This window comes from Phaethon aethereus, assembly GCF_964289735.1.
Source record: "Phaethon aethereus genome assembly, chromosome: 15".
Classification (NCBI taxonomy): Eukaryota; Metazoa; Chordata; class Aves; order Phaethontiformes; family Phaethontidae; genus Phaethon; species Phaethon aethereus.
The window spans coordinates 16,663,015-16,687,444 of NC_138591.1; the positions used below are offsets into that span (position 1 = coordinate 16,663,015).

Consider the following 24,430-nt stretch of genomic DNA (forward strand, 5'->3'; position numbering starts at 1 on the left):
ATTCTGCAGAATACTGAACGGGAAGCGTGATGCATTTCACAGCCCAAGGCCAGGGAAAAGGTCTTGGCAAGTGTCACTGGGAGAAGTGCCATCAGGAAGAAAAGTTGGGGACCCTAAACCTACTAGAAAAATGGAAAGAAAAGTAATGGCACAGGAAGAAAACGGGTGGGGCGGGGGGGAAGAGGCTCCAGATGACCTGCATGCTGAAGGCAGGACAGCGACTGGAGGACTTTGTGCAATTTGTCAGCCATTCTCCAGCATGTCATCTGAACAGCAGGCCACAAGGAGGAGCAGTGCACACACCGATCACAGCACCACTGCTAGCACCAGCCTGGAACGGGGTTTGCAGCTTATCAGGAAGGCCTCCATGTACAAAATTTTCAGGATGGAGGCACGGGCTACATTCAGTATCGTCTCCTCTGTTTTTTGTTCCCCTTTCTTTTCTGTTCCTTCTCTTTCCGGGCTCCAGCTGTGGTAAATGTGATACAGTGAGCATCTAAAAAGTCCAGCAGCTTCGCCTTGGAAATTTTAATGCCGTTCTGTTTCAGCTCTGTGTGCAGCACAGCCAGCTCAATTGGCTCATAGAAGAGAATCTTGTGGTACAGGGCTGTGTTTGAACGGATGTAGCACCTTACTGCCTCCAGCTTATCTTCTTCCCGAGCTGCTGCCTGAGATGCTGGAAGCTCCTCTTCCTCCTCTTCGGATGCAAAAGCACAGGCTTCAAATCCATTCATGAAAGAACTAAAAGCAAGATCAAGGAGGAAGAACAGGCCATCAAGGGCAGGACCAGAGCTCCTCAAGTGCTTGGTGGCCAGCCCTTGTGACCATCCTCTGTAGGATCACAGGCTCTCCAATACTGGCACCCACAAAATAAGCAAAGCAGAACATGGCACATGATCTGTAAACTTCCCCATCCCAGCCACGACGGCACTGGTCCTGCTCGCTCAGCTGCGGAGCTGCTCGGCATTCCTTGCTCCTGACCCATAGCACCTACTGCTCAGAGCCCATACTGTGGCAGCCCCTGACAAGCACTGCTGTACCGTCCTCTCCCTATGCAGGCTCTCGGTCAACATGAGTGCTCCCTGTTGCTCTAACTTGCAGAGACCAGGCATGCCAGATTTGGGCCTTGCCCATATGCCGTCACGAGCACTTTTGTGTGCTGAGAATAGTTCACTGGGAATTAAGACTGAAAACCCCAAAGCCTATTTCTTTTGTGGGAGTGTGTTGACCTTCAAATTAAATGCCCAAGGAGGTGGCAGGGCCACTGTAGGACACATGGACGCTCACCTCTTTCTTTGCCATGTTCCTAGCTCATCTGTGGCCTGCACCATTGACTGTTTTGTTTAGTGTTTTGTTCCCTTACCTCTGTGAACCAAAAGAGATGTCGCTTCCATCCACTGAAGAAACTGCAGACTCCTGAGATGCTGAGAGCACTGGTTCCTCACCATCAGCTGCCAGAGACCATCTCTCTGGAGACACAGATGCCATTTTCTGCTTTTTGGCTCCTTCTGGGTGATGTGTCATTTTAGTTCCCTCCTTTGGTGCTGCACAGTCTTTTTCTCGGGATCCAACAAGGTCATCATCAGCTCTCCCCACAGGGAGCACTGAAGAAGCTGTAGCAACTTGCTTCCTTTTGCCTGCAGCCCTCGAGGCTTTGGCACGCTTTCCACCTGCAGCCTGGTCTGCCTTTGATTGCCTAGAGTGTTTGGCTGGGGACTTCTGCAGGGGAGGCTGGGAAGATGGGATTTCATCCTCAAAGTCAGAGTCCATGTCCTGGTGAGTATACTGGAATATCTCCTTCAGCTTCAACACCATCTGGCGTTTTGGGAGAGCACGAACTCCAAATCTGAAATAGAAAGGTGGGGGCTTAGGTTAAGATTGTAGACTCATAGAATGGTTTGGGTTGGAAGGGACCTTTCAAGGCCATCTAGTCCAAACCCCCTGCAATAAGCAGGGACATCTTCAACTAGACCAGGTTGCTCAGAGCCCTGTCCAACCTGACCTGGAATGTTTCCAGGGATGGGGCATTGACCACCTCTCTGGGCAACTTGTAGGACAGTTTCACCACCCTCATTGTGAAAAATTTCTTCCTTAGATCTAGTCTGAATCTACTCTCTTTTAAGTTTAAAACCGTTACCCCTTCTCCTGTCGCTACAGGCCCTGCTCAAGTGTCTGTCCTCGTCTTTCTTATAAGCCTCCTTTTTTAAAGATAATGCTGCGCCTTCCACTGTCACAGCTCAGGAAGGTGCTCAGGCCAAGAAGTCCAGTGGTCAGTTGGAACAGTGTGACGTGACCTCAAAAAACACTGACCGGAGCTTCACCAAGGTTTCCCTTTCAGCCCAGGAGCTTGCTTTCACACTACCTGCCAGCAAGCTCATAAGGAGATGTACTCGCGGATGTAATGCTAACCTGCTCAACTCCTTCTTCAGCTGTGGGGTCTCCATCATGGAGTAAGATGGCATTGGTGTCATCGGAGTGCTGGGAGGCTTGTCGTTCTCCTGACAGGATGGATCTGCAGCAGAATGAAATTACCATGATCAGAATTAGTACAGAAAGGACTTAAAATGGCTGATACCTTCCCCTCTTAGAGGCAGATACTCTAATACTATATAATAATTGTTTCAGTAGCACTACTTTTCTACAAACTCAGCTTCATGTTGGACAGAACAGTCAAGACTTTTTTTTTTCCCTGAACTGGGATACTTGGTTTTTATTGACTTTAAATCAGAAAACAATTTTCATTAAGACATATGTCATGTCTGAATACGAAGCCCATTCAGGGTTTTGTTAGAACAGGCAATGTTTACAAGGCAGTTAAAAAAACATGTTTACTGAATTCTGTGAAGTAGTTCTTCTCCCAGGAAGGAAAGTTCATAATAGGGACTTGATGCAGAAGAAACCTGAGCAAGTCAAGCTCCTGGGGTCCTGAGTTAGATACTGATTTAATGATACCAATTTACTGATCCTGTGAAGCACAGTCAGTCTGACATGTTGTGTTCTAAACACCCATTAAACTAATCACTTAGTATGGCATAATTAATAATATATTTAATTAGATAATAGGAGATCAAGTACTGGCCTTAGATGGAAGGAACCACTCAAGAATATGTGCTGGGAACACAGAGGTCTGTTGCAAGGGCCCAGAACCAGCACACAGAGGCAGCACAAGACAGTACTGTATCAGTAGAGTTTTGCAGGGAAGCCTTTGCATGAATCCTAGGCATGGGCAGGGATAGGCACCCTCCCCCCACTAGCCTCAAGGCAAGGAAACCCTCTGCACCCGTGCCACTGAGTGCATTGCTTACCTGATGTCCCTGTGCGTGTTGGCACAAGCATTGCTTCACGACTGTGTGAAAAGCAAAAGACTGCACAGAGCACGCACTACTACTGGGAACAAATATCCACTAGCATGCAAGATGAAGGCTTTTTTTTTGTTCTGTTTCGGTTATTTTTTTTCCCTCCAGGTACCCATAGCTTCTGCAAGGAGTACCACCACTATCAAAGAACCAGTGTGAACGGAACACAAGTGACTACGCTCCAGGAATCCCACATTTAGGTATGTTATGTTCTCTCCCACATCAGGAGATGATTGTACCACCTTTGTGCCTGGCCCTGACAACTACTTCAGATCACAAGGGCAAAAGACGTTTTCAATGTATCAAGTGAACAAGGGCTGTATCAAGTATCAAGGGGTGAGATGACCACTTAAAATGAAAACAATTTAACCTAGTCCAATAAATCTAGGATCAATACAAGATCTCACCAGGAGTCTTTACAGGATCTGTCTGACAGGCACCCGCTGCAGCTGACAACCTCTGAGACAGAGGAAGCATCTTCGGAAATTCATCTTCTTCCTCTTCTCCATTCCAGTCATCCCAGATTTTGGAATTCAGGTAACTCGGTCTACTGCCCACTGATGAACATGCCTCAATAGGACTCCTTTCAAGACAGAGCAAAGTTGTTCTTTTGCCAACAGGACTTCCTCGAAGAGGGGTACTGCCCTTAATTTCCTGTGTGTGGACTGGGCTCTCCCACTGGTCATGCCAAGAGTCAGGTTTGGGGCTGCTGGCAGTGCTGGTCTTTGCACGGCTGACCTGGTTGGAGTCCTGGCTGTTACCTCTGACTGGTGACAGATATTCAACATGCCAACAGTCATCAAAGGGGATTGGGGGCTCATCACAAAGCAAGACACTACTACTCAAAGAAGGCAGAGTTATTTCCTTTTCACTGTCCTCTATCTCAACCACACTGATATTTGTTTTATCTTCCAACGACTGCTCATGGCACGGAGGCACAGGTTTGGCTAAAAATGGGATCTCGGCACATTTGCTTTTTATGTTGGTGTGGCCAGGGGAGAGGACAACTGGATCCCCTGGAGAAACTGGTGGGGAGTTGTTGGAAAATGGTCCTGCTGGTGGGCTGCTTGAAGGGCTCCTTTTACTGACTGAGGTCTCCACAGGCAAATGTTTGTCTGACCATGTTGTTTCATGAACTTTTATTAAATTTCCAGCCATTTCATGGTTACTATTACCTGCTGCTAAGTTCTTTGTGCTGAGTTTAGATGCTGGACTCTTCAAAGAATTAATACTTGTGACCGGAGTCTGTGTTGAGAAACTTCTGCTTTTGCTCAGAACTGGTGTGTCTGGCACTAGCCAGGAGCTGTCTGTACCTGAAGACATTTCATGACCAAGCCTTTTTTCAGGGCTCAGGTTTGGAGTCTGTCTGCCCTCTGTACAAGAATCTGTTTGTCTGCTGAGAGGCAATTTGGGAGACATCCGTACATCATTACTTACATGCACTGTATCTGTACTGCCACGTGAGACCTGGGCAGATCTCTGCTCTGTTTCAGTGACTGAGGAGTTATGTTCAAGTTTTGGTATCTCAGGACCTGGTTCTATGTTTGTACATTTCAGTTGCCCAGGGATTTCCATTTTCTTCAGAGCAGAGTCTGACTCTGGTGACTTCTTGTCTTGCTGTAACTCCATTTCATCATCAGAAGATAAAACAATAACATCACCCTCCTTGTTCCCCTGAGCTGCAGCATCCTGAGTTCTGATGACTGGTGATGTCAACACTGCGACATACGTATGCTTGTTTAAATCAACGTCGGGAAGCTCTGCTGGAGAAATTGTGTTGTCGTTTCTTGATGCAGTATCCAGCTCGTTGGCTTTCTGAAAGGGTATTTCATCAGATGGCAATGATTTTTCCTTTTTGCTTTGCTTTGGTGCTGACCCATGTTCGCTGGTGAACTTTCTCTCTGATTTTGGAGATGCAGGTGAAGAGCCAACAGCAGGAAAAAGGGCAACATAAGGTCTGGGAGGAGGACTCCTGTAAAAACCATTCCTACATGGAGAGAGGTCTTTTTGTGACTTGCTGTACAGAAGTGAATCATTAAGATCAATATGTTTTTCACTAGGAGCCTTTCCTGATTCTCTGATAACTTCTTTCATCGGGGAAGGCTCACAGTAATCTTCCCGAGTTGCAGAAACCAAGCGTTCATAACTTTTCATATTGGTATCACCGTGGAAGCTAGGAAACTGTTTTTCACCTTGATCTGCCCCATCATGTGAGACCTGAGATGACTTGGAATCACACTCATATCTCCTAACGGTCTCTCCTTCATTAGCAGTGGCACCATGGGATGCTATGTCCCATTTTTGAAGCTCAGTGTGGTGAGGCACAAAAATGGTCTGTGGAGCATTCACACTCTCACACCTATTTATATTCTGCATTTTCTCTTGTGGAGACGAGTCACACTTAGATCTTTCCACATCATTGTCATCCCTGAAATCTTTGAAGTTGTTGCTTACTGAAGCAGATTCAGATCTCTTTACCTCTTCCTCCTCAGTTTGCTGGTTTGTACCTTGGGCTGCCTCAGTATGACTGCAGCTGCTGCAGTCTGTTCGCCTGCTCACCTCTGTTTCACCTTGAACCATCTTTCTCTGAGTTGCAGCAAACTCGTAGATCTCCTCCAGCTCCTGTTCACCCACCCCATTGTCATCTTCTTTCTGGCATTCATGGTTCAGCATAGCTACTTCTTCCTCATCTTCACCCACCCACACTGACTTCAAGAGGTCTTGGAAGTTCTCAGCTCTGTCCTCACAATCTTTGTCATCCCTTACAGAGATAAGATCATCTTCTGAATCCACTCCAGAAGACACCTGACTCTCTCCAGTGTTGTTTTCACACTCTGCCATCAGTTCCCTCACACCAAACCTGCAAGGATATAATAGTAATGTTAGTATTTTCCTCCGTCAGTATTTCTTCACTGTTTGGCTGCCTGATCACTCTTGTGAGCCTTGTAAAGAATTTGCATGAGGATGCTGGTTTCCTAAGACGTCCAAGATCCAGTATACTCCTAAAATTTGTAATTCCCCTTTCTAGGTGTCACTCACATGAAAGCATAAGGCTCACTCTTCCTTTTTTATGTTTGAGACTTAACAGCTATATGACTACACTAAAAGCCCTCTGCCATTTGCACTGGTGAGAGCCCCATGGAACGGCTGGGGCTGGATAATGTCTGTTATGAGCAAGCTTCATGGCTTTTTGGAGTGACAGGGCACCTCTGTACATATGTTTTGGCAAGACCCAACCATATTTCAGCAACTGCTCCTATTTCAAGCTCTTTACTTAGTGCACGCCTAGAATCACGACCAAGAGTGTTGCTGACACAACACATTAGAGTTCTAAGCATCCAATACATTCTGCAAGTGTTGTTCAGATTACGTGCATCGCTAGTGCAATGCTTTGGCAATCAGATATAGAAGAGATGCTTATCTTCATCAACATCAGCTGTCAATAAACATCCTGAGACAAAACTCTTGGCAAAAGTCTGCTAAGCATAATACTGAACATAGAAAATCACACAGATACAATCTGAAGAGAAACTCACAGAAGATATGAGGGTGGGATGTTTTTACGTGCAAGTTTCATTTAAGATGTAAACAGAGGACTATGGAATTTGTAAGCCATTAAAACTGCAACAGAAGATATCAGGTTGGGGTCTGCGTGACTGAGAGCATGAAGGGATCCAAAACAGGCTCATGATACAAACCTGGCAGCCAGAGCCCCAACCTGGGGCAGCAGCCCAGCAGTGATGTCAGCATTAGCAGCATAAAGGTATCGCAGGAATGCACACACCGCTTCTCCTGTCACGTCACTCAGCAGCACACGGTGTGTCTGTGCATTCCCATCCTCCTCCACTAAGAACCCTTGGCTGTGAACCTGGGGTGGGGGGAAAGCAAACAAAGTCCACTTGTTGGTAAAGGAACCGCAACACCGATGTTCTCGTTCCTATCAGCTTACTCCTTTCATTTGCCAAAGTCTTATTCTGAGACCAGGACCTGATGCCTCAGAGGGAAGCTAAGATGACCAGTTATGCAGAGCTTCGTATGGAACAGGCTATTTCCTTCCCGACCCTACAGCTGTTAGCTGGGATGAAGTATGACTACTCATTGTTTTAGTCACACATACAAAAGACAGTCTTAGAGTTCTCCAGTTAGTCTTAGGATCAAATTACTTCCCAGAGCACAATTTCCAGAGTTACCTACATCTCTCTACAAGCGAGCTTCCTCTGATCTGTTTTGAATTTACCTACTCTTGATGCACTGCCAAAACTCTAGTTCTCCTGGTGTCCCATAGGAAAAGAGACACCATACAAAATCCTACTCCACTGAACTCGACCTTCATCTGTGTGGGTCCAACTTGATCTCAGTTTTGGTGAAAATGCATCTCCAGTTCAGTAAGGTCTTACTTCCTTTGCAGCCAAATCACGAATTGTGCTATCTGAAACTCTCTCCAAAGTTAGGGGATGCCATGCAACAGAAAACACGAGCTCCGAAGTCATCTCTGATTAATTACTGTCTCCTTCTTATCCAAAATCTTTGACAAAGAAGCGTACTCCCTCATCCATACAGAAAATAAAACGCTGCTCTGCAGGTGGGGACTTACAGGAAAACAACACTCTGCAGGAATCAAAAATACAGCAGGGGGCCAATCCCACAACTCTACCCCCACAAATGATTCCTGCCCATGAAAACAGCAGATGGGAATGCTGAAGCCAAGGCAGAGTTATAGGGAAATAAGAAGAGAACCTGGCTAACCCAGTGGCTTTTAAAGTCCTTTGATTTGTGGGCACACACACATTTGCTAGTGGCTGTGAAGATCCCTTATGAAATTTCACATTAGAGCTGCTGTATGACATATACGAACTTGCTTCCCCTCCCCGAGCTTTCACGGACCTCTTAGAAATGGCCCGAGTCACCTTGGTTGGAAAGTACATGCAAGAGGATAAAACTAATTCCACTGTTTCCAAAAGGGCAGCTTTAAAGAAAGCCTCCTTTGTTAGGGAGCTGGCTGCATGGACCAGTGACAGCTCTGTGAAATAGCAGAGTTCAAATCTTAGGCCTTTCACTGTCCTGACAGGAGTCTGCATAGGAGCAGGCTGGGAACTATTCAACCCAAAATGCTTCTGGGAACATAAGAACAACTTCACTAGCCTTGCAAAAAGCACAGTTCAGTACAGCTACCTCCAAAGCAGCTCCTGAGAGTGACAAAACCTCTGTGTAGGTTATTTTCAAGTACTTCCCAGAATTTCTCTACTCCACACTCAAGCTTCCCAGCCTGGGTGACAGGCAGGACACACCAAGATGGACAAGGCAGTCTGCACTTGCACAGCTACAAAAATTCAAGGGCAAAAAGCACTTAGGAAGCTTCTCCCATTGCTCATGGGCAGAATGCAAGGAAGGATCCTTGCCTCCCCATAATCTGCCCAGATAAAGTACCACATTTCCCATCACTTTGTCAAGATTCTGGTTTCCTAAGCTGCAAAACCACTGCAGCTCCAGAAACTCTTGCCCACATGCCCAGCAGCGCTCTGTGCTGATTCTGTCGCATTAACCGATACTAGGTGTGGGCAGTCTGGGCTTTCCTGAAGCGGAAGGTATGTCAGCAGTACTTACAACTTGAATGGCCTGTGGACACCGTGCATACAACACAAACATGTGGGCATAAAGGACTTCCCCGGAGTCCACCTGGAACTGAACATCACTTAAGTGGGGGTTGTTGACCATTGCACTGAAATCTTCGGCCAGCAACCTGAGAGAGGACTAGAACACAGAAAGAACTCAAAACCAGAAGCTGCATTACAGCCATCAAACATTTCCCTGAAAAATAAGAAGGGAATAATCCAGTTTATCAGCACTGATGTTCTGTGGGCCCCAGTCTGCATACACTGCCTTTGCCGCCTGAAGACAATCATCAGCATTATCAACTTAAGGTCTTCTGTACAACAAAGAAGCAGACAAGTCTAAGAGATATTTCTGGCTTTGTTTTCCTCCACTTTTTCACAGCGTAGCAATTATAAAGAAAGGGCAGTCGTGTTGTATTCTACTGTACTTGTTCTGCCTTGTATTACAGCACATTATCACCCTCAGATTTTCACCACAGCACTTCCTGATGTGGTCTAGCCACTGCCTACAGTTGGCCTCTTGATCTGCTGCCTTCCACCACATTTTTAGGAAACTGTAATTTCCACTTTGATGGACTTGAACTCAATTCACTATAATTAGAGTAAGAGGATGACTCAGGGATGGGGTAATGAGCCTTTCTTCTCTCGTTCACTGTCTGGCAATGACAGCTGAGAAGAGCAGCTCCGCACAAGGGGCCCACATAGAATAAAACTGATGTAGGTATCTAGTTTGGAGGAATCTACATGCATGTCACTGAAACCCCTTCTGAAAAGTCCACTCAATTATAAAAAAAGAAACATAATTTCTATTATCATTCTAGAAATGCTCACTGGAATTTTGGGGAGGGCTGGCTGCCTGAGCTACCTGTGACGGGTTCCTGGTGACGGTAAGGACGGGCCTGGGGTGTGCTGCCAAAGACAGCAATGATGAACGCTCTGTTCCTGCTCTGGAGCTGCTCGCAGTACAAACCCACCCCAGGCAATCTTCTAAAGACTCAGATCCCTCTAGACAAGTGTTGCAGCTCTGGAGGTGGCCAGTGCTTCGAGAAGTGTGAAATACCCCCAGCTCACAGTTGAGAGGCTGTCTGACTGTAAGTGGAAACCAGTTTACAGTTAACGCACTGATCATTGACTTTGTGCTTTTCAAACCTACTGTTGGAGTTGAGGAACTGCAAGTTTTATTCCAGTGAACATCTGCATGAAATGCAGTTCCACCTGGAACAACACAGCTCCTTATTTTATTAGCAGGTTTCTACATTAGCAGTGGACTGTGGAAACCCAACCTTTCTACTCGCTCCAGCATGTGTTTGCGGGCAGCCAACACTAATTAGCACTAAAACAGCAGCACACACTGGGAACACTTTTTCCAGGCCTTCATAGGTGGGCTAGAGAAGACTCTGCGTGTCGTGGCAGTGGTGTGGACTGATCTCCAAGGGGAAGACAGGAAGCTCAGTCTGGAAACTAACCTGATGTTTCTTGCTTTCTTATTCTTGGCAGGTAGGATACCTGCAAGACAGTACCTCAGGAAGCCAGCAAACACAGACTCCTGATGCTACGTTCCAGGCAGCAAGCCCGGAACAGCTTTCCTGCTGATGCTAAAATTATGACTCAAGAATGGGGAAATTAAATAAGGTTAGAAACCTCCTAGCTGCACCATCCTCTGTGCAAAGCAAACAGACTAGTCTGAAGACAGCTCTGAGTGACTATGTGTTCCTGTTGGAGAACACACTGGAACACTCTCTCCTACTGAGGAGACCAGCTAGACTGGACTCCACAGATGTGACAAGGGTCTTAAGCGTGGGTGGGGGGATGTGTTACCAATGCAATGGCGGTATTTGCTCTACATGGTTACACTCTGCCTGTGCACATATAAAGCACAAATCTCTCCCACTGGCAACCCAATTCTTCAGCGACACTTCATTTGCTCAGGAAAACTATCATGGAATCAAACTAAATCTGAAAAAATGATCATACTGGTTTTTCTAGTAGCAACTGAGTTTCAACATTATCAGAATAGCTTCTGTATTGCTAAAGGGCTCTGATTTAATAGACTCAGAAGCTTATAAAACAAAATGTTTTTTCCTGCTGAGGATTACTTTTTTTTTTTAATACCCCCAAAGAATATCTAGAGTTTCTGTAACAAGTAGCTGGGATGCTCGAGTTCAATACTGATTCCCACCTCAAAGAATTGTCTCCTTTTAGAAGTACCTTAATTCTATAAGCACACTATGAAAGTGCATTGTCAGGGCATCAAAATTTATCTAGCACCAAAAGGTACTAGCTTTCATGGCTTGATTATTTATTATCAAACCAAAGATAATAAGTTTCACCGGATAAGGTGGATGTCCTTGGTAAGAATGAATGAGGTTTAGTTTATATGCATGTCAATTGAAGAAAACTGATTATACATCCATGGGGGAAAGTGCTGATGTATCTGGGGTAAGATGTCATCTACAGAACATTACTGGCTTGATTAAAAAAAAAAAAAAAATTCGTGAGTTACTGGCCTGCAGTCTTCACCTAGTCACCATAGAGAACACATTGATTTTCAAGCTAGATCCTCTGATATGTGTTCCTGCAACTGGGGACTTTCTATACTAAGCCTTTTTGCTCCTAATGAGAAGTTTTAAAAAGTGCTCATCTCCCACAGATCTCACAACGTTCCACCTCATCTATTAGGCTTTTATGCCAGATGAGAGAATTTAGTGTGAGTCAGCCAGTCCTTGCAAGAATTTTCTCTTCCACTGCAAAGCACAGCACGGAGAGGAAGGTGACAGGAGAGGAACAGCTCCATTCAGAACCACCCGCAGCAGCTACGTGTGTGAGCCTGGAGGAAGCACCAGGCAGCCCTGTCTCACCTGGGCTGCAGCCAATTTTCTCTTGGATAGCTTGGGCATTAAAGTAGAGTACTGCCTAACATGGTGCAGCTGCACCCCTAGTTCCTATTCGCAAACACTCTTAGTGCTATAACATAACTGTTTAACCTGGTTCTCTTTATATAATCTATGCACAGATTTGCCTTATGCTTCCTGTCATTTTAAATCATCTCTCTCATCAGGTAGGACAAGTACTGAAAAATCCATAGGCCTGCTTGTGGGCATCAGGGAAATAGCACCACGTGTGCTGATCTCACCTGTGTCCAATGTGATTCTTGAGTGACTGTGAACCTTAAGCACCTCTTGGTTTCTCTGGGAATGAATGGGAAATATTTCATACTTCTGTGAATTGCACAAATGCAATAGCTTTTTTTTTTACAGTGATAAACAAATACAAAAAAAAGTGGAAAAAAAAGGGTTGTCCTTACTCTTTTACAGTGGCTCGTCAGGAGGCTCTTCTCTTTGGATGGAGGGACAAATCCACTATGTGGAGTATCACTGGAAGTCAGTTCTTTTCCTCAAAGAAGAAAAAGCACATCACTAATCACGTACAACTTCTTTGTGAGCCAGAGTGATATAAGAACTCCTAAGGGGATCCCTGCCATGAGAGCTCCCCGAGATAGCTGCTATAACCAGCCTGACCAAGTTGAAGGCTCACCCTCTCCCTCATGCCTTTATTGGAGGGTTTGGCTCTGGGCTGTGACAGGCTGTGGGTACCCGAGTACTGTTCAGCCACAAGCAGCACCAATCTACTGCAGATCTGTGTGTGCCATAATCATCCAGATGGAGGGACTGCAGAGTGCAGCATGCTTCTGTGCTTTCATGTCTCAGTTCTCCAGTGGGAAAAAAATTAGGACACAGAGTGGGATGGGACATGCCATGGTCTCATCCTAGCAGACAAGCAGAATGCATCTTAGATCCATGTTTCAACCTAGAGAAAATGCTCGTGGGCCCTAGTGCTCAGATGCAGCCAGTGAAATCAGAGTTTCGCACAGCCTGAGCACTGTGGTAGTCTACAGATTGCACAGAACAGTATGTGGAGCAACAGAAAGAATTAATGTCTTCAGAAATGGGTTCTGCTGCATTGGTGTCTGCACAGTGCTTTTTCTCCACCTGGTCTCCTTTACACACACAATATATATTTTCGTGCATAATTTATTTCCCTCACCCAGGAAGCTAGATCTTCACTGAAGTGCCAGGAGTACTTTTATAAGACCAGCAATCATTTGCTACAGTTTAGCAGGGGAAGTGAGGAACATTACGCCCAAGTGAAAACACAGATAGGTGAACTTAGCAGCCATGTTCTCTTTCACAGGTGAACAGGAGGCACAATACAGTCTGCTGAATAGCCAGGCCATTTTAAGGGATATCACTGACCTTGAAACGTGCAGTTGTGCACCACATGCAAATATGACTAGGAAGGTTAGAAAGTCACCCATACAGGAATTCTAGCTGTTGTATTTTTTCAACCCTGTATAGGTACAGATAAACTTCAGCTTTACGTATCAATGTACCAAGATAAAACCATCCCTCTTGCACTTCTCTTTCACCCAATTGTCTCAAGACCTGAAAAGACAGTGCACATAACAGAAAGATTGTCCAAATGCCTGGGATGAGCATTTTGGCTCAGCTGCTGAACATGCCTGGCAGAAAATACTTTGATATCTTTAAGGGAATTTTAAAATAAAATTTAGTCTCTGCTGTCCAGGAGTTCTCTAGGATTTATGAATCTGAAATTCAGAAACGTCAGCTTGATTGTATCTAAAGCTTACTGCAGAAAAATATCCCCCCACAACATCACCTCTTTGACCAACAACAATAGCCCGTGGGTTCTGTCCTGGCTCTCCAAAATTAGCACAGCCCAAGCCTGGCTGTGTGTAGCTGAAGTGACTGGGGCCAGGGCTCACGAAGCTGCCAGAACTTACCTGGCTGCTTTGCTGCCTGAACGTGGTCAACATCAAGGTTCCACTGCGTGAGGGTAAGTCCTTCCCTGGCCAACTCCACTAGGTCCTGCAGGGTCTGAAAATCCTTCTGGCTGTGAGATAAAAACTGCCCATCTCCTTCAGGGCCTGACTTGCATTCATCAGAAGTTTGACCTCCAACCTCTGGGCAAGTGGGCTCATGAGAACTGAGGTCTGGCTGAATTTGCTGGGGTACTTTTGGCTGATCAGATCCCACCGATGGCAGGTTTTCTGGCTTATGATTCTGATCAAAAGAGGCGGGGGGGGGGAGACACCAATAAATTAGGTCTTTTTGCATATATTTGCCAAACTCAGAGTACAGTCTCTACTTCATACTTTTGAAACATCTAATGAAGGATTGCAGAGCATTCCCCAGGTACAAGGGCTTCTGAGGCAAAAGCTCTCTGCAGTTTTATGAAGGACTCTCCAGAGAAAAGACAGCTCTGAACAGAAGAAAGGAAACTACAACAGAAAATGCAGAAAAAGAGGTTTCTCCAGGAGCATGTCTGTGCAGGCAATTGCCAAGAAGGGAGAAAGGATGGTGGAAATGCTCCCACTCCAACATCTAAATATTCATTATAGTTGGAGCGCCTGGCAACGGTCACAGATGAAGCTCTCCAGGTGCTTCTGTTCTGAGTTCTGAAATGCTTTTGCAGTTAGATGTAACTGATTCAAACTTTCACCTTGGAGCTCATATTTTCCAGGTTTGGTCTCTGTTCCCCAATAAAAATAGTTTTGTTTGTTTATTTCTAAGTAAAAATGGTTTAGCCATTTCTGTGAATGGAAAGAATCAGATGGGAAAACACACTCTTGCCATCATTTTAAAGGTTTTTCTACTTTTTATTTTTAAAAATCTCTGGCAGGTTTTGGCTTAAACAAAAGGTCAAAAATCTTCATAGAATGGAGACCCTCCACTACAGCCCTAGCCTGTGATAAGCAAGTGAAAAACTCTGGGCTTTTACGAGGGAAGAAGTATTAAATAAAGCACCTATATAGCACAGTAGTTTTTGAAAAGAAGCACCAAACAATTCTTCAAGAAAAGAATGAGGGAAGGAAGAGAAGTGATATCCTTCTTCTCAGCAAGTAAGTGTGTGATGAGACTAAAAAAGCTTTGTCTGCTTCTGTAGGCACTTTTTATAGAAATACAGAGCACTGAAAGAGGCAGGAGATCTAGATGAAAAACGGAATGAAACAGTAGAACTGAAAACTGCATCAAAGCTCATACGCACCAAGAGGCAGTAGGATGCACAGGGAAAGCCTGAGGTGCAAATACTTTGCTTTACAGCTCTAGGCGCTCCTACCTTCTCTGTACAAGACAAATACCAGTCTTCAGTTTAAACTTTTCACCCAGATCCTTGCTGAGTGCCACACACGGGCAAAGCTCATATTAGAATCAGAGAAAAGTGCCAAGAAGGAAAACAAGAGTCAGGCTGCTGCAAACACAGACAAACTAGTGGCAAAAAGACCAGGATGGGGTCCCTCTACTCAGTACTCTCTGCTCCCATCAGTTGTATTTTCTGAAAGCTCAAGGAATAACATGGTAACATGAGCCTCAGTCTTCTCTCCAAAAGAGAGGAACGAAAGTTCAAGATCATAAAACCTAACTGTGTAAGACCAGGGGACCACAGTGCACGAGCAGTGAGTATGCAGAGGCAGGGCATCGCTTGTGTAAGTATCAAGTGAGGAAACAGAAGGGTTACAGGGCAGGTGAACTAGGGCACACAAGTATCAGAGCAAGGACAAAAAAGCATCCCACCTGCACAGGCTTCCAAGGTACAATTGGAGGGGTTAATTCAGCAGTGTAGAATGATTCAGGGTCATAGGGTTCTGTCAGAGCACTGAAATTCCATAAAAAGCACTCCCTGGTTTTGGGCAATGGCAAGAGCCAGGTTGCTTTCCCAGATTCATCCTCCAAAATCCTACTAGTGGGAAGCTGAGGTGTGGGAGGGAATTCCACCTCTTCTGCAAGCAGCATAGCTACTCGCTCTTGGATCCTTTTGCGGGCCTTCTCTGGGTCCTGAAGTAGTAATGGTGGAGGTGCAGTTGGGCCTCTTTTACGCCGTTTTTTCTCTTTAAAAAGAAAAGGAAGAGGAACTCAAATAAATAAACAGCTGGACACATAGGGCAGAGGAGCTCAACACGCCACCTCCTTCACGTGCTGTAGTCAGTGATGACCAAAAGGCAGCTACAAGCTGAACACAACTCTTAACAATTTCTGCAAGTAGTCCAAACCCTCACATCACCCTTATAGGAGAAATGAACCCCAGAAAAGACTGACTGCTACTCACACTGCTCTGCTGCCTGTTGGGAGTGGTCACCTCTCTACAAAAGCTGATCATTATGGAGGCAACTGATATCCATGCAGTCTACCTCCCGGACCCATGGAACAGTGCCTGTACGGCACTTAACTAGATGCCAGTGCTTCACCAAAAAAGAGAGAATAAAAAGGCCAACAAATCTTTTTCTTGTGTACTTTTCACCAATGATATCAAACCACAGCCCACACGAACACTGCATAACTTCATTTGGAAACCCTGTGTCTTAACAACTTTTATCTTACTAATGGGCAACCCCAAATCCAATGGCATTACTTATTGGCAGGAGGAGACCTGAGCAGTCTCACAGGGTGAACTCTCCCCTCCACACAGCACTTGGTGCTCTCCCCTGCCAGTTGTCTTCCTTTCTAAATCTTTTTGCACACTGAAATAGCGAAGCTGATGCTCAACAGCATGTAGTATACACCTATATAACATATGTCTGTTACAGAAAGAAAACAGAGAGATAAGAGATAAGGCTGAAAAAGCTGCATTAATCCAGGCTGCAGCAGGATGAATAGGAAAAAAATCTACTGCAGGAAAAATAACAATAATCTCTCCATGTTACTTCTTTTCACTTCCACAGTTTACAAAAAACAACAACTTATCTTAGGAATATTTTACAACAATCAATCGATGAAAACAAGCATGAGATTCCTAAGGCATTTCACTAAAACCCATAGACATCCTGCAGCTTTTCTTGACTGTGTGTGGATACCGCATATTGTTGAAGCTCAGTTTAAATAAAACAGAAACAGGGCTGTCATCCCTCCTACACCCAACAGGAAAGTTTCAGTAAAGAGCAGGCTGTATTACATTACTCCTCCAGTAACACAGCCTTTGACACTAACTCGCTTTAACACATACCTGATCCTGGCTTCCATTTGATTGGCAAAGCAGCCACTGGTTTCACATTTGTAACTGATTTTGCTTGTTCCTGCTTTTCTTGCTCCAACAGAGAGCGTGACATTGCCATGGCAACCAGCAAGTCTTCATCCTTAGTCTCCATTTTGGCCCTCTTCTGCATTTTCTTTGAGTCCTCTTTGGAGGAGGAGCCTTTTCGCTTTGACCTGCTTGGTTGATTGCTGAAATATAAGAATGCAGCAGGAAGCCCAAGTTAATGTGACTGGATCAGAGACAAGAAACACTGAGCACTCCAGACCAGCCGCTCTACTTGCTCAGAGAGAATCCCATATCCAGGATAATGAAAAACTATTCAGTACTTTCTTCCCTAGCAGAGAGCACAGGATTTCTTATCATCCATGGAATTTACAGCAATTTAGAACAAGTCTTATTTTGAAAAGATAAGCACAGGAACGCAGCATTGATGTAAACATCTGCTATCTCTACCTTGAATGCTTTTTTGTACCAAGGGGGAAAAAAACAGTTGAAGTAGGGCAAAACCAAGATCACCAGAAAATGCCATCCCACTCTTCTGCTTCCACAGGGAACAGGCAACAGTCCTTCCTCAGCACAAAGGGACTTATGAGCCCTTCTACAAATTCAGTCAGGCACCACTTGCTGTACTCTGAAGACTCTGCCTGAATCCAAGGCAGCAGATGAAGTTCTGCCCCGAGCACATTTCAAAACATCACGTCTGTTTCCTCCTTGGCGCAGGGTGTAAAGCACATATATCCAGTACAGCCACAAGCCGAAGAGCTGAGGCATTGGCACGACAGATGCTCAGGAGAGACTGCATGCTCGTACTATGTGGTTTGCTTAATAAGCTCAAACACACCATTCAAATTTACTGCATAATTACCTCATAGAGCATAAATATTTCTGACAAACCAGTGTAAGATTATTTACTCCCCGTTTTGCTCCTGCCTGATGACTTTTAACATCATTCACCACCTGACCACTTCTGAAGGAAGGCAAGATGATTTCTCCAACTAACTACCACACTCTCCTCATGTGGTACTGGGTCATGGCGCTGGTTGACCTTCTTTGGACTTGGGGCCCACCCAGCCTGTGAGACTGCCTTGCTTCTACCGTTCATCCCCAGGAGCACAAGCTCAGTGTCTCTCAGGCTAAAGAAAGTAACCAGCATCTTTTTTTTCACCAGCTTACCTGGGACACTGAAGAGGTGCATCACCAAGCGTGGACACCTGCAACTGCACTGCCTGAAGCAGCAGCTTAGGAGGAACATCCATCTCGACAGCACAGCGTTTCAAGTGACTGACTCGGCTCTGTAGGGTTTGGAACTGCTTCCCGCAGATGGGACATTCAGGGACCAGAGGTTTGCTGGAGGATGACATCTGTGCTTCTTCCATCTCATCCAGACACCTATGAGATGATGGCAAAGCTTACTTCTGAAGACTTTAAAACTGTCCACACTAAGATTTAAACTGTATTAAAGAAAAGCAAGCACAATCATCTGTAATATCCGTAACCGACAAAGAAATATCCCCTAAAGAAACAAGAATTATGTGCTCATCACTGCGATGAATATGACATGCAACAGTTAAATGGAGATTACGGCCTAGGAGGCAGATTAAAAACATGTTACCTAGAAGCAAGGGCAGGTAATAACCTTCTTTAACTTCATTGCATGTCCACTACCTAATCCCGCCTTCTGCATTCACTCTAACATTCTGGCTAACTTCTAAACCACTGTTAAAAAAAGAATCACCCTACCAGAGAAATGGTAAGTCTTCCTCACCTGAAACAGGACTGCTTCTTGTCCTTACTACTTTTAGGCATGACCACATGCGGTGCCAAGAATGAAATTGTTTTCAAGTCAGTTATCTCATTTGACAAGGACAGTGTTTTATGTGACAGAAAAGGTGCTGGTTGAAATGAATTTGTAACAATTTCTGGTAGGCCAAAACTATGTACAAAATTTTAATGGTTCTTCTTCTGTCCTCTCCAAAGAGATTCAGGGTGTGAAATCCTGGATCTGCTGTACCTGTTATAAAAATCACTCCCTAACTAGGTAATGACACACACACAGGGTTGTGTAAGAGACCATTCACCTGATGCACTAGGACTGGTGATCACCAGTTTGCCAGTGCACCTATCCATCTACAGCCTTATCCACAGCCTTACCCCTTGTGATGAAAACTGCTATCAAAAAATCCATTGCTAATATAACCTTGTAATCTCATCATATGATTACACGCTTAATAGTTCAGAAAGCAGACTTGATTTCCAAAAAAAGCATTTCTGACACACTGTCACTGTTTTACAATCTCTGTCCTCTTAAGCAGCAGTAAATAGCTGGAGACAGAAACAGCAATAACACATCTAAAGCTGCAGCTGCAGACAACCCTAATGAATGCGAGCCGCTCAATAACATGATGTGGGACTGGACAAATCAAATTACTCTTGCCCTTGAAAATGCTGGAATTAAGAAATTAAAGCCATTCAAATGTGCTGTTTCTCATACTTTCTCAACAGAGAAGCAGAGACGTTTAATTTATGAAGAGCTATCTGTATATAGTGTATTAACAGCACTTGATATTTATCACTAAGGAAACTGTTAAATTAAGGACACTAATTTCAATGTAATTGGACATATTCTGATAAAAGAGAAGGCAGGGATGCCTTCCCTTAGCCTCTCTACTCTCATTGTCAAAGCTCCATGGCGTAAGTTAATCATCCTCCTGAACAGTATCACCTTTCCCTCAGCAAACAGCTCAGATACGCAGTGACATCCTAGATGTCCTTAGACAATTTTTGGCAAAATAGATCAAACATTACTTTGCTGACTGAAATTGGCAGATCTCAAAATCTGCAGTAGTATGTCCTCATTAATGTTGGTAGCAACTTTACAATCGCAGCCCCTCTACCACACCACTGATGAAAACAGCATCGGCCTTACCACACACATGCAGAAGCTCTCCAAGGCCAGACAGTCAGCTCTGCTTTGAGATAAAAATGACTTGTTAATTCAAGCCATAAAGGTCAATCTCACTATGCAGATTCCCCTGCTACCATGTGCTGTAATGGCTAAGCTGAGCAAGCAGCCTATGAAGCTTAGGGAGAGAGAATGCGGAAGCGACACACCACGCTGGTCTTTCACCTGTTAACATGCTGCTCTCGTCGCGTTGTGTTCATGGCTGAGAGATCCTTCTGGCAGATCTGACAAAAAAACAAGCCTGCATCTTCTAGGCTTGCCAGGGCTTCCTCTTTCGTTTCCTGCTGAAGAGCCAAAGCCAGGGCACCGTCATGCTCCATGGATGGAAGATGGTGGGTACCTGGCAAAGAAGGGAGAGATGATCTAAGTTAGAAAACTAAGAATCCAGTATTGAAAGGTGTGGAGCCGTTATACTTGTCATTATTAGTTTATTAAACTAGACACGTAAAATAAATTGCAGCTTTGCTCTTGCATCTTCACCTTTGATCTGTGACAAGGGAATGTACAAACTGCACTCTCTAAATGCTATGGGATTGCACTAGCCGAGGAGCAGAAGGTGGCAACTCGTTCACAGTATATCATGTTAGAGCCAAATGAAGGGTAAGTTTTGGCAAAAGTTTCTGGGGAGAATATGGGATCTTATACACCACGTATTAAAACACAGCAGATTTTCGTGTCCATACAGAACCAACAGGGCCTTGACTTACAAAGAACCAAAAGAGAGAAAAACTGCTGCGAATTTAATTCATCTGCATAGAACATAGTATTTTTGTAGAGTGCTTGGAGATCTCCCAAAGAACACGGCCTACCTAAGAGCCATATTTACCTAACAGCTGCCTAACACTGTCCCAAGGGAAGGGGACAGTTCCCTGATCCTGTTGGAATTTCAGCCTGTTTCCAAGAAGACAATTATCCCTCCAGAACTGAGCATAAGGTTAAATCAGCCTCAGAGAATAGCGGGGAGAAAAGCATGGATAGTCCTTTAACAATAGAGGAAGCAAGTCTTCTCAGCGATCTGGAGAGATTTATTCAGTGCTGCACACTGAGCCACTAGGCTAGCTGGGAACGAAGCCCAGGAATCCAGACCGCTTCTCATGCAACCATTCGAACCAGCCCACAGCACCTTTCTGCACGTACAAGAGTTAACGGGAGAAACGTACCGTTCTCTGGTGGGTTTTGCTCCTGGCTTTTGTCTGGGAAATCCCTGCTGGCTCTAGGCTTTGGCAAGCTATCATCTGTGCCATGTTTTAGCTGCTCAGGTGCCACTCTCTTGAACTGCTGCATTCTCTCCACCACCAGCTCTGCCACCCGCACTTTTGACCCTGCGAGCGGCGGTATCTTTGAGGTGGGTGAAGAGCAGGTCCCTGGCTGTGTAGCAGGATGGAAGGATAACGTAGTCTGGGAACAGTCACTCAGAGTATTTACTAGATGGGGAGAAAACACCAGAGCTTTACCAGTCAGTTTTAAACACATAGCTGAGCTGCCCAGATTGCTGCTTGGAAGCCGTCCCCAACAGCAGCCTAAGCCAGGCTCAGTTTTGCAATAGCCACTCTTAGAGGGAGAAGTGAACAATTTGCTTAGCTATTACATGACTTTATACTTGATAATCACAGCAACAGTGTCAGGCTTCTGTGCTACAGTGGAGTTTAGATACCTCTATATCCCTTTCAGAGGAAGGAATATTAAGGAAGGCCTTGCCTGAAGGTCACTAGCAAGAGCAACAAGCAAGGTAGCCCTACAGCCCTGCTCTCCCCAGTGTTCCCACCACAGGGTGTCCTGTGGTTCCCACTGTTCTTCGCTCTGATCTCCAAACCCTATCCATGACTTGAACTTTCAGGCTCTGAGCTGAAGGAACTTGGAGTTCCCAAAGAGATGGTAACATGCAGGAGGCAGAGGCAATGCCAGACTAGCACCTCAGCATACCACTGCTCTGCTTGAGGTGTCTTGTGGATACAGGCAGCACGCAAGATGGGACCAAAGATCTGGCCAGCCTAGTATCTTGTCTCTGAGCGCAGTCAGCACAACACACTTAAGAAAGGGCTGACCTTATTCATCAGTTTGAGGCCTTCCTGCCCTGGTGACTACATTCTGGCCATGATGTTTAATAACCACCGAAGGACTAATCCTTTATGAATTAATCCAACACCTTTCTTAACTCGTTTATATTTTTGGCCTTGACAACATCCAGTGGCAATATATTTCACAATACAATGATTCACTTGATGAAAAAGCACCTCAATATATTCTAAGCTTGCTTCTAGATGATTTGAGGGTGTTTTTCTCAGTTCTGATATTGCAAAAAAAAGTGAATAATGACTCTCTAACACATCACTTTGTACCAAGTCTTCACCTCACTGAAGGACATCTTCTGCCTGCCTGCAGCACAGCCCACATTTCTAGGTTAAACCCCTGGGTAAGCCTAAGTAGCTACGTGTAGACGGAAACACAAGACGCAAGTCTGCTTCGATCAGTACTACTATATGTCCCCTCCAGGTGCACTGAGCTACAGAGTCTTTTCAGTCCTAGCCTGTTTTCTGTTTGAAATATTTCGGTTCACTCACCTGTCAGAGTCCTCTGGCTACACTCACTGGCCACTGTACTGGGCTGGCTGGCAGGGAAAGAGTTTCTCCTTCCATCCCCTTGTGCAGTCTCACCACTACTACAGGCCACAGCGTCACCATCTTCTTTGTGCACCAATGTTTGTTCCTTTGGATCTAAATCTTGAAGCAAGTTTGCTTCCTTCACTGCTGGTACGTGATGATGGTTTTGGCTCCTAGCAGCAGCTTTGCCTCTTCTTAATTTGCTTCTCGCTGCTGCGCTCTTTGACCTGTTCTGAGCCCTTTTCGCTGGCTCAGCATCCCCAGCTTTTTTCTTTGCTCTACCCAAAATATTCGCCCACAACTCTTTAAAATCATTGTCCTGTTCATCCATTGGCCTGCAGGTTCCAGTAACACTGTGGCCTAATGACACTGTGAGGATGGGAGGGCAAGGGAAGATACCAGAGTCAGTTCAGGTTTGCATTCCCTGTGACCTGCAGTTTTCACCAACTCCCTTCCACCACCTCAGAGATGTCCATTCTCCAGATTTCAGTGAGGTCAACACAGCAGGCACTTCTCTGCTGTTCTGACAGTTCATTCTTCCACACTTAATTCACAGCCATTTAGTGGAGCACCTTCTCTCTCCAAGGACCCCACTTGCTTTCACACATAATGCATCAAGAAGTTGGTTCTTCAGAGGTCTCTAGATCATAAGTTAAGCACCTGAGTTCATACAGAGCATGCATGGGATCTTTGTGATATGCTACAGCGCTTCAGAAAGACACTTAATAAAGCCCTTAAATAAAGAAATAAAAAAAGGTGATTATGTAGGATGATATGTGCAGATGCATTGTTGGACAGGGCTGGGGTAGAACCTTGAAGAAGGAGAGAATTTGTATAAAATACTAAGATTAGAAAAAGCACGTATTGACCCAAACCGCTATCACTATAATTGTACTAACAGACACGCACAAGCCATGTTAGGAAAGAAGAGGAAAGCTTTCACAATCTCCGATGCTGGGTAGGCTTTTGTCCTGGAGCTCAGGATTTCAGACTGTCCTTTTTTTATATGCATTCATACTTACATTTATATAACACAAGACCAGGGAATGCAGCAGGGGAGGAAAAAAAAACCCCATCCTTCAGATCAAGCAGCTGTTCTAGAGTGTAAAATTCTGCTTTGTGACACAGCAGCTTTAAAGAGGGGAGCCCAATCTAATTTTAAGAACAAAGGCAGTTTCTGGCATTTCAGAAGGGTTTCTGGGACAAGTCTGAGAACAATTCTATCAAACACGTTCATACTTTCTCTCCTCTTACCTCCGTGGCGGCTCACCTTCAGAATTAGCTCTCCTGCTAAATAATACTGAACGCTTCCTCTGAGTACTCAATAAACCATGGCACTGACCATGTTTCACAAACTGCTGTCAAACACACAAGGTAAACAGACTAAACAGTATTTTTAAATTAGCTTCTTCATCTTTTCAGCTACAGTAAGAACAGCAGCACTAGCTAGGGATTACTTGGAACAGCACTAGGCACAATATCCAGATGGAAATGCCATCAATCCCCAGGCAACATTAAAACTAGATCTCTATTCTTAGACATTTTGATTGTCCTCTTCTTCCTAGTCCTAAGTTCACTACGGTTCTGGCTATTTTACCAGAGGTTTTATATTGCTCCCAAAACCTACTTCTTTCAAGCCTAAACCAGAGTGTTTCACTTGGAATGGCAGCAGCTGTGGTTCAGTTTCTCCAGTAAAGCTCTGGGCACAGAAAGACTCAAAAAGCAGGAAAAACACATGCAAGATTGTTTTCTCAAATGGCTTGGCTGCAGACATGCAAGGCTAAGGAATGCTGGTTATACACTTTCATGGGTCAGCCTTTCCTATAAGCAATTACAGATGTTAATGGATTT

General features: G+C 44.8%; 1 protein-coding gene across 1 annotated transcript; it reads right to left on the reverse strand.

Moving 5' to 3' along the window:
- Positions 1-404: 404 nt before the first annotated feature.
- Positions 405-22,910, reverse strand: SLX4 (SLX4 structure-specific endonuclease subunit; the record flags this gene model as incomplete). Its single annotated transcript, XM_082006504.1, has 14 exons — positions 405-741; positions 1,364-1,846; positions 2,410-2,512; positions 3,764-6,216; positions 7,055-7,224; positions 8,961-9,107; positions 12,273-12,361; positions 13,770-14,049; positions 15,562-15,875; positions 16,988-17,205; positions 18,191-18,406; positions 20,145-20,319; positions 21,140-21,403; positions 22,541-22,910. 14 exons carry the CDS (start codon positions 22,908-22,910, stop codon positions 405-407), a joined length of 5,619 nt encoding a protein of 1,872 aa, XP_081862630.1.
- Between the last annotated feature and the right edge of the window lie 1,520 nt (positions 22,911-24,430).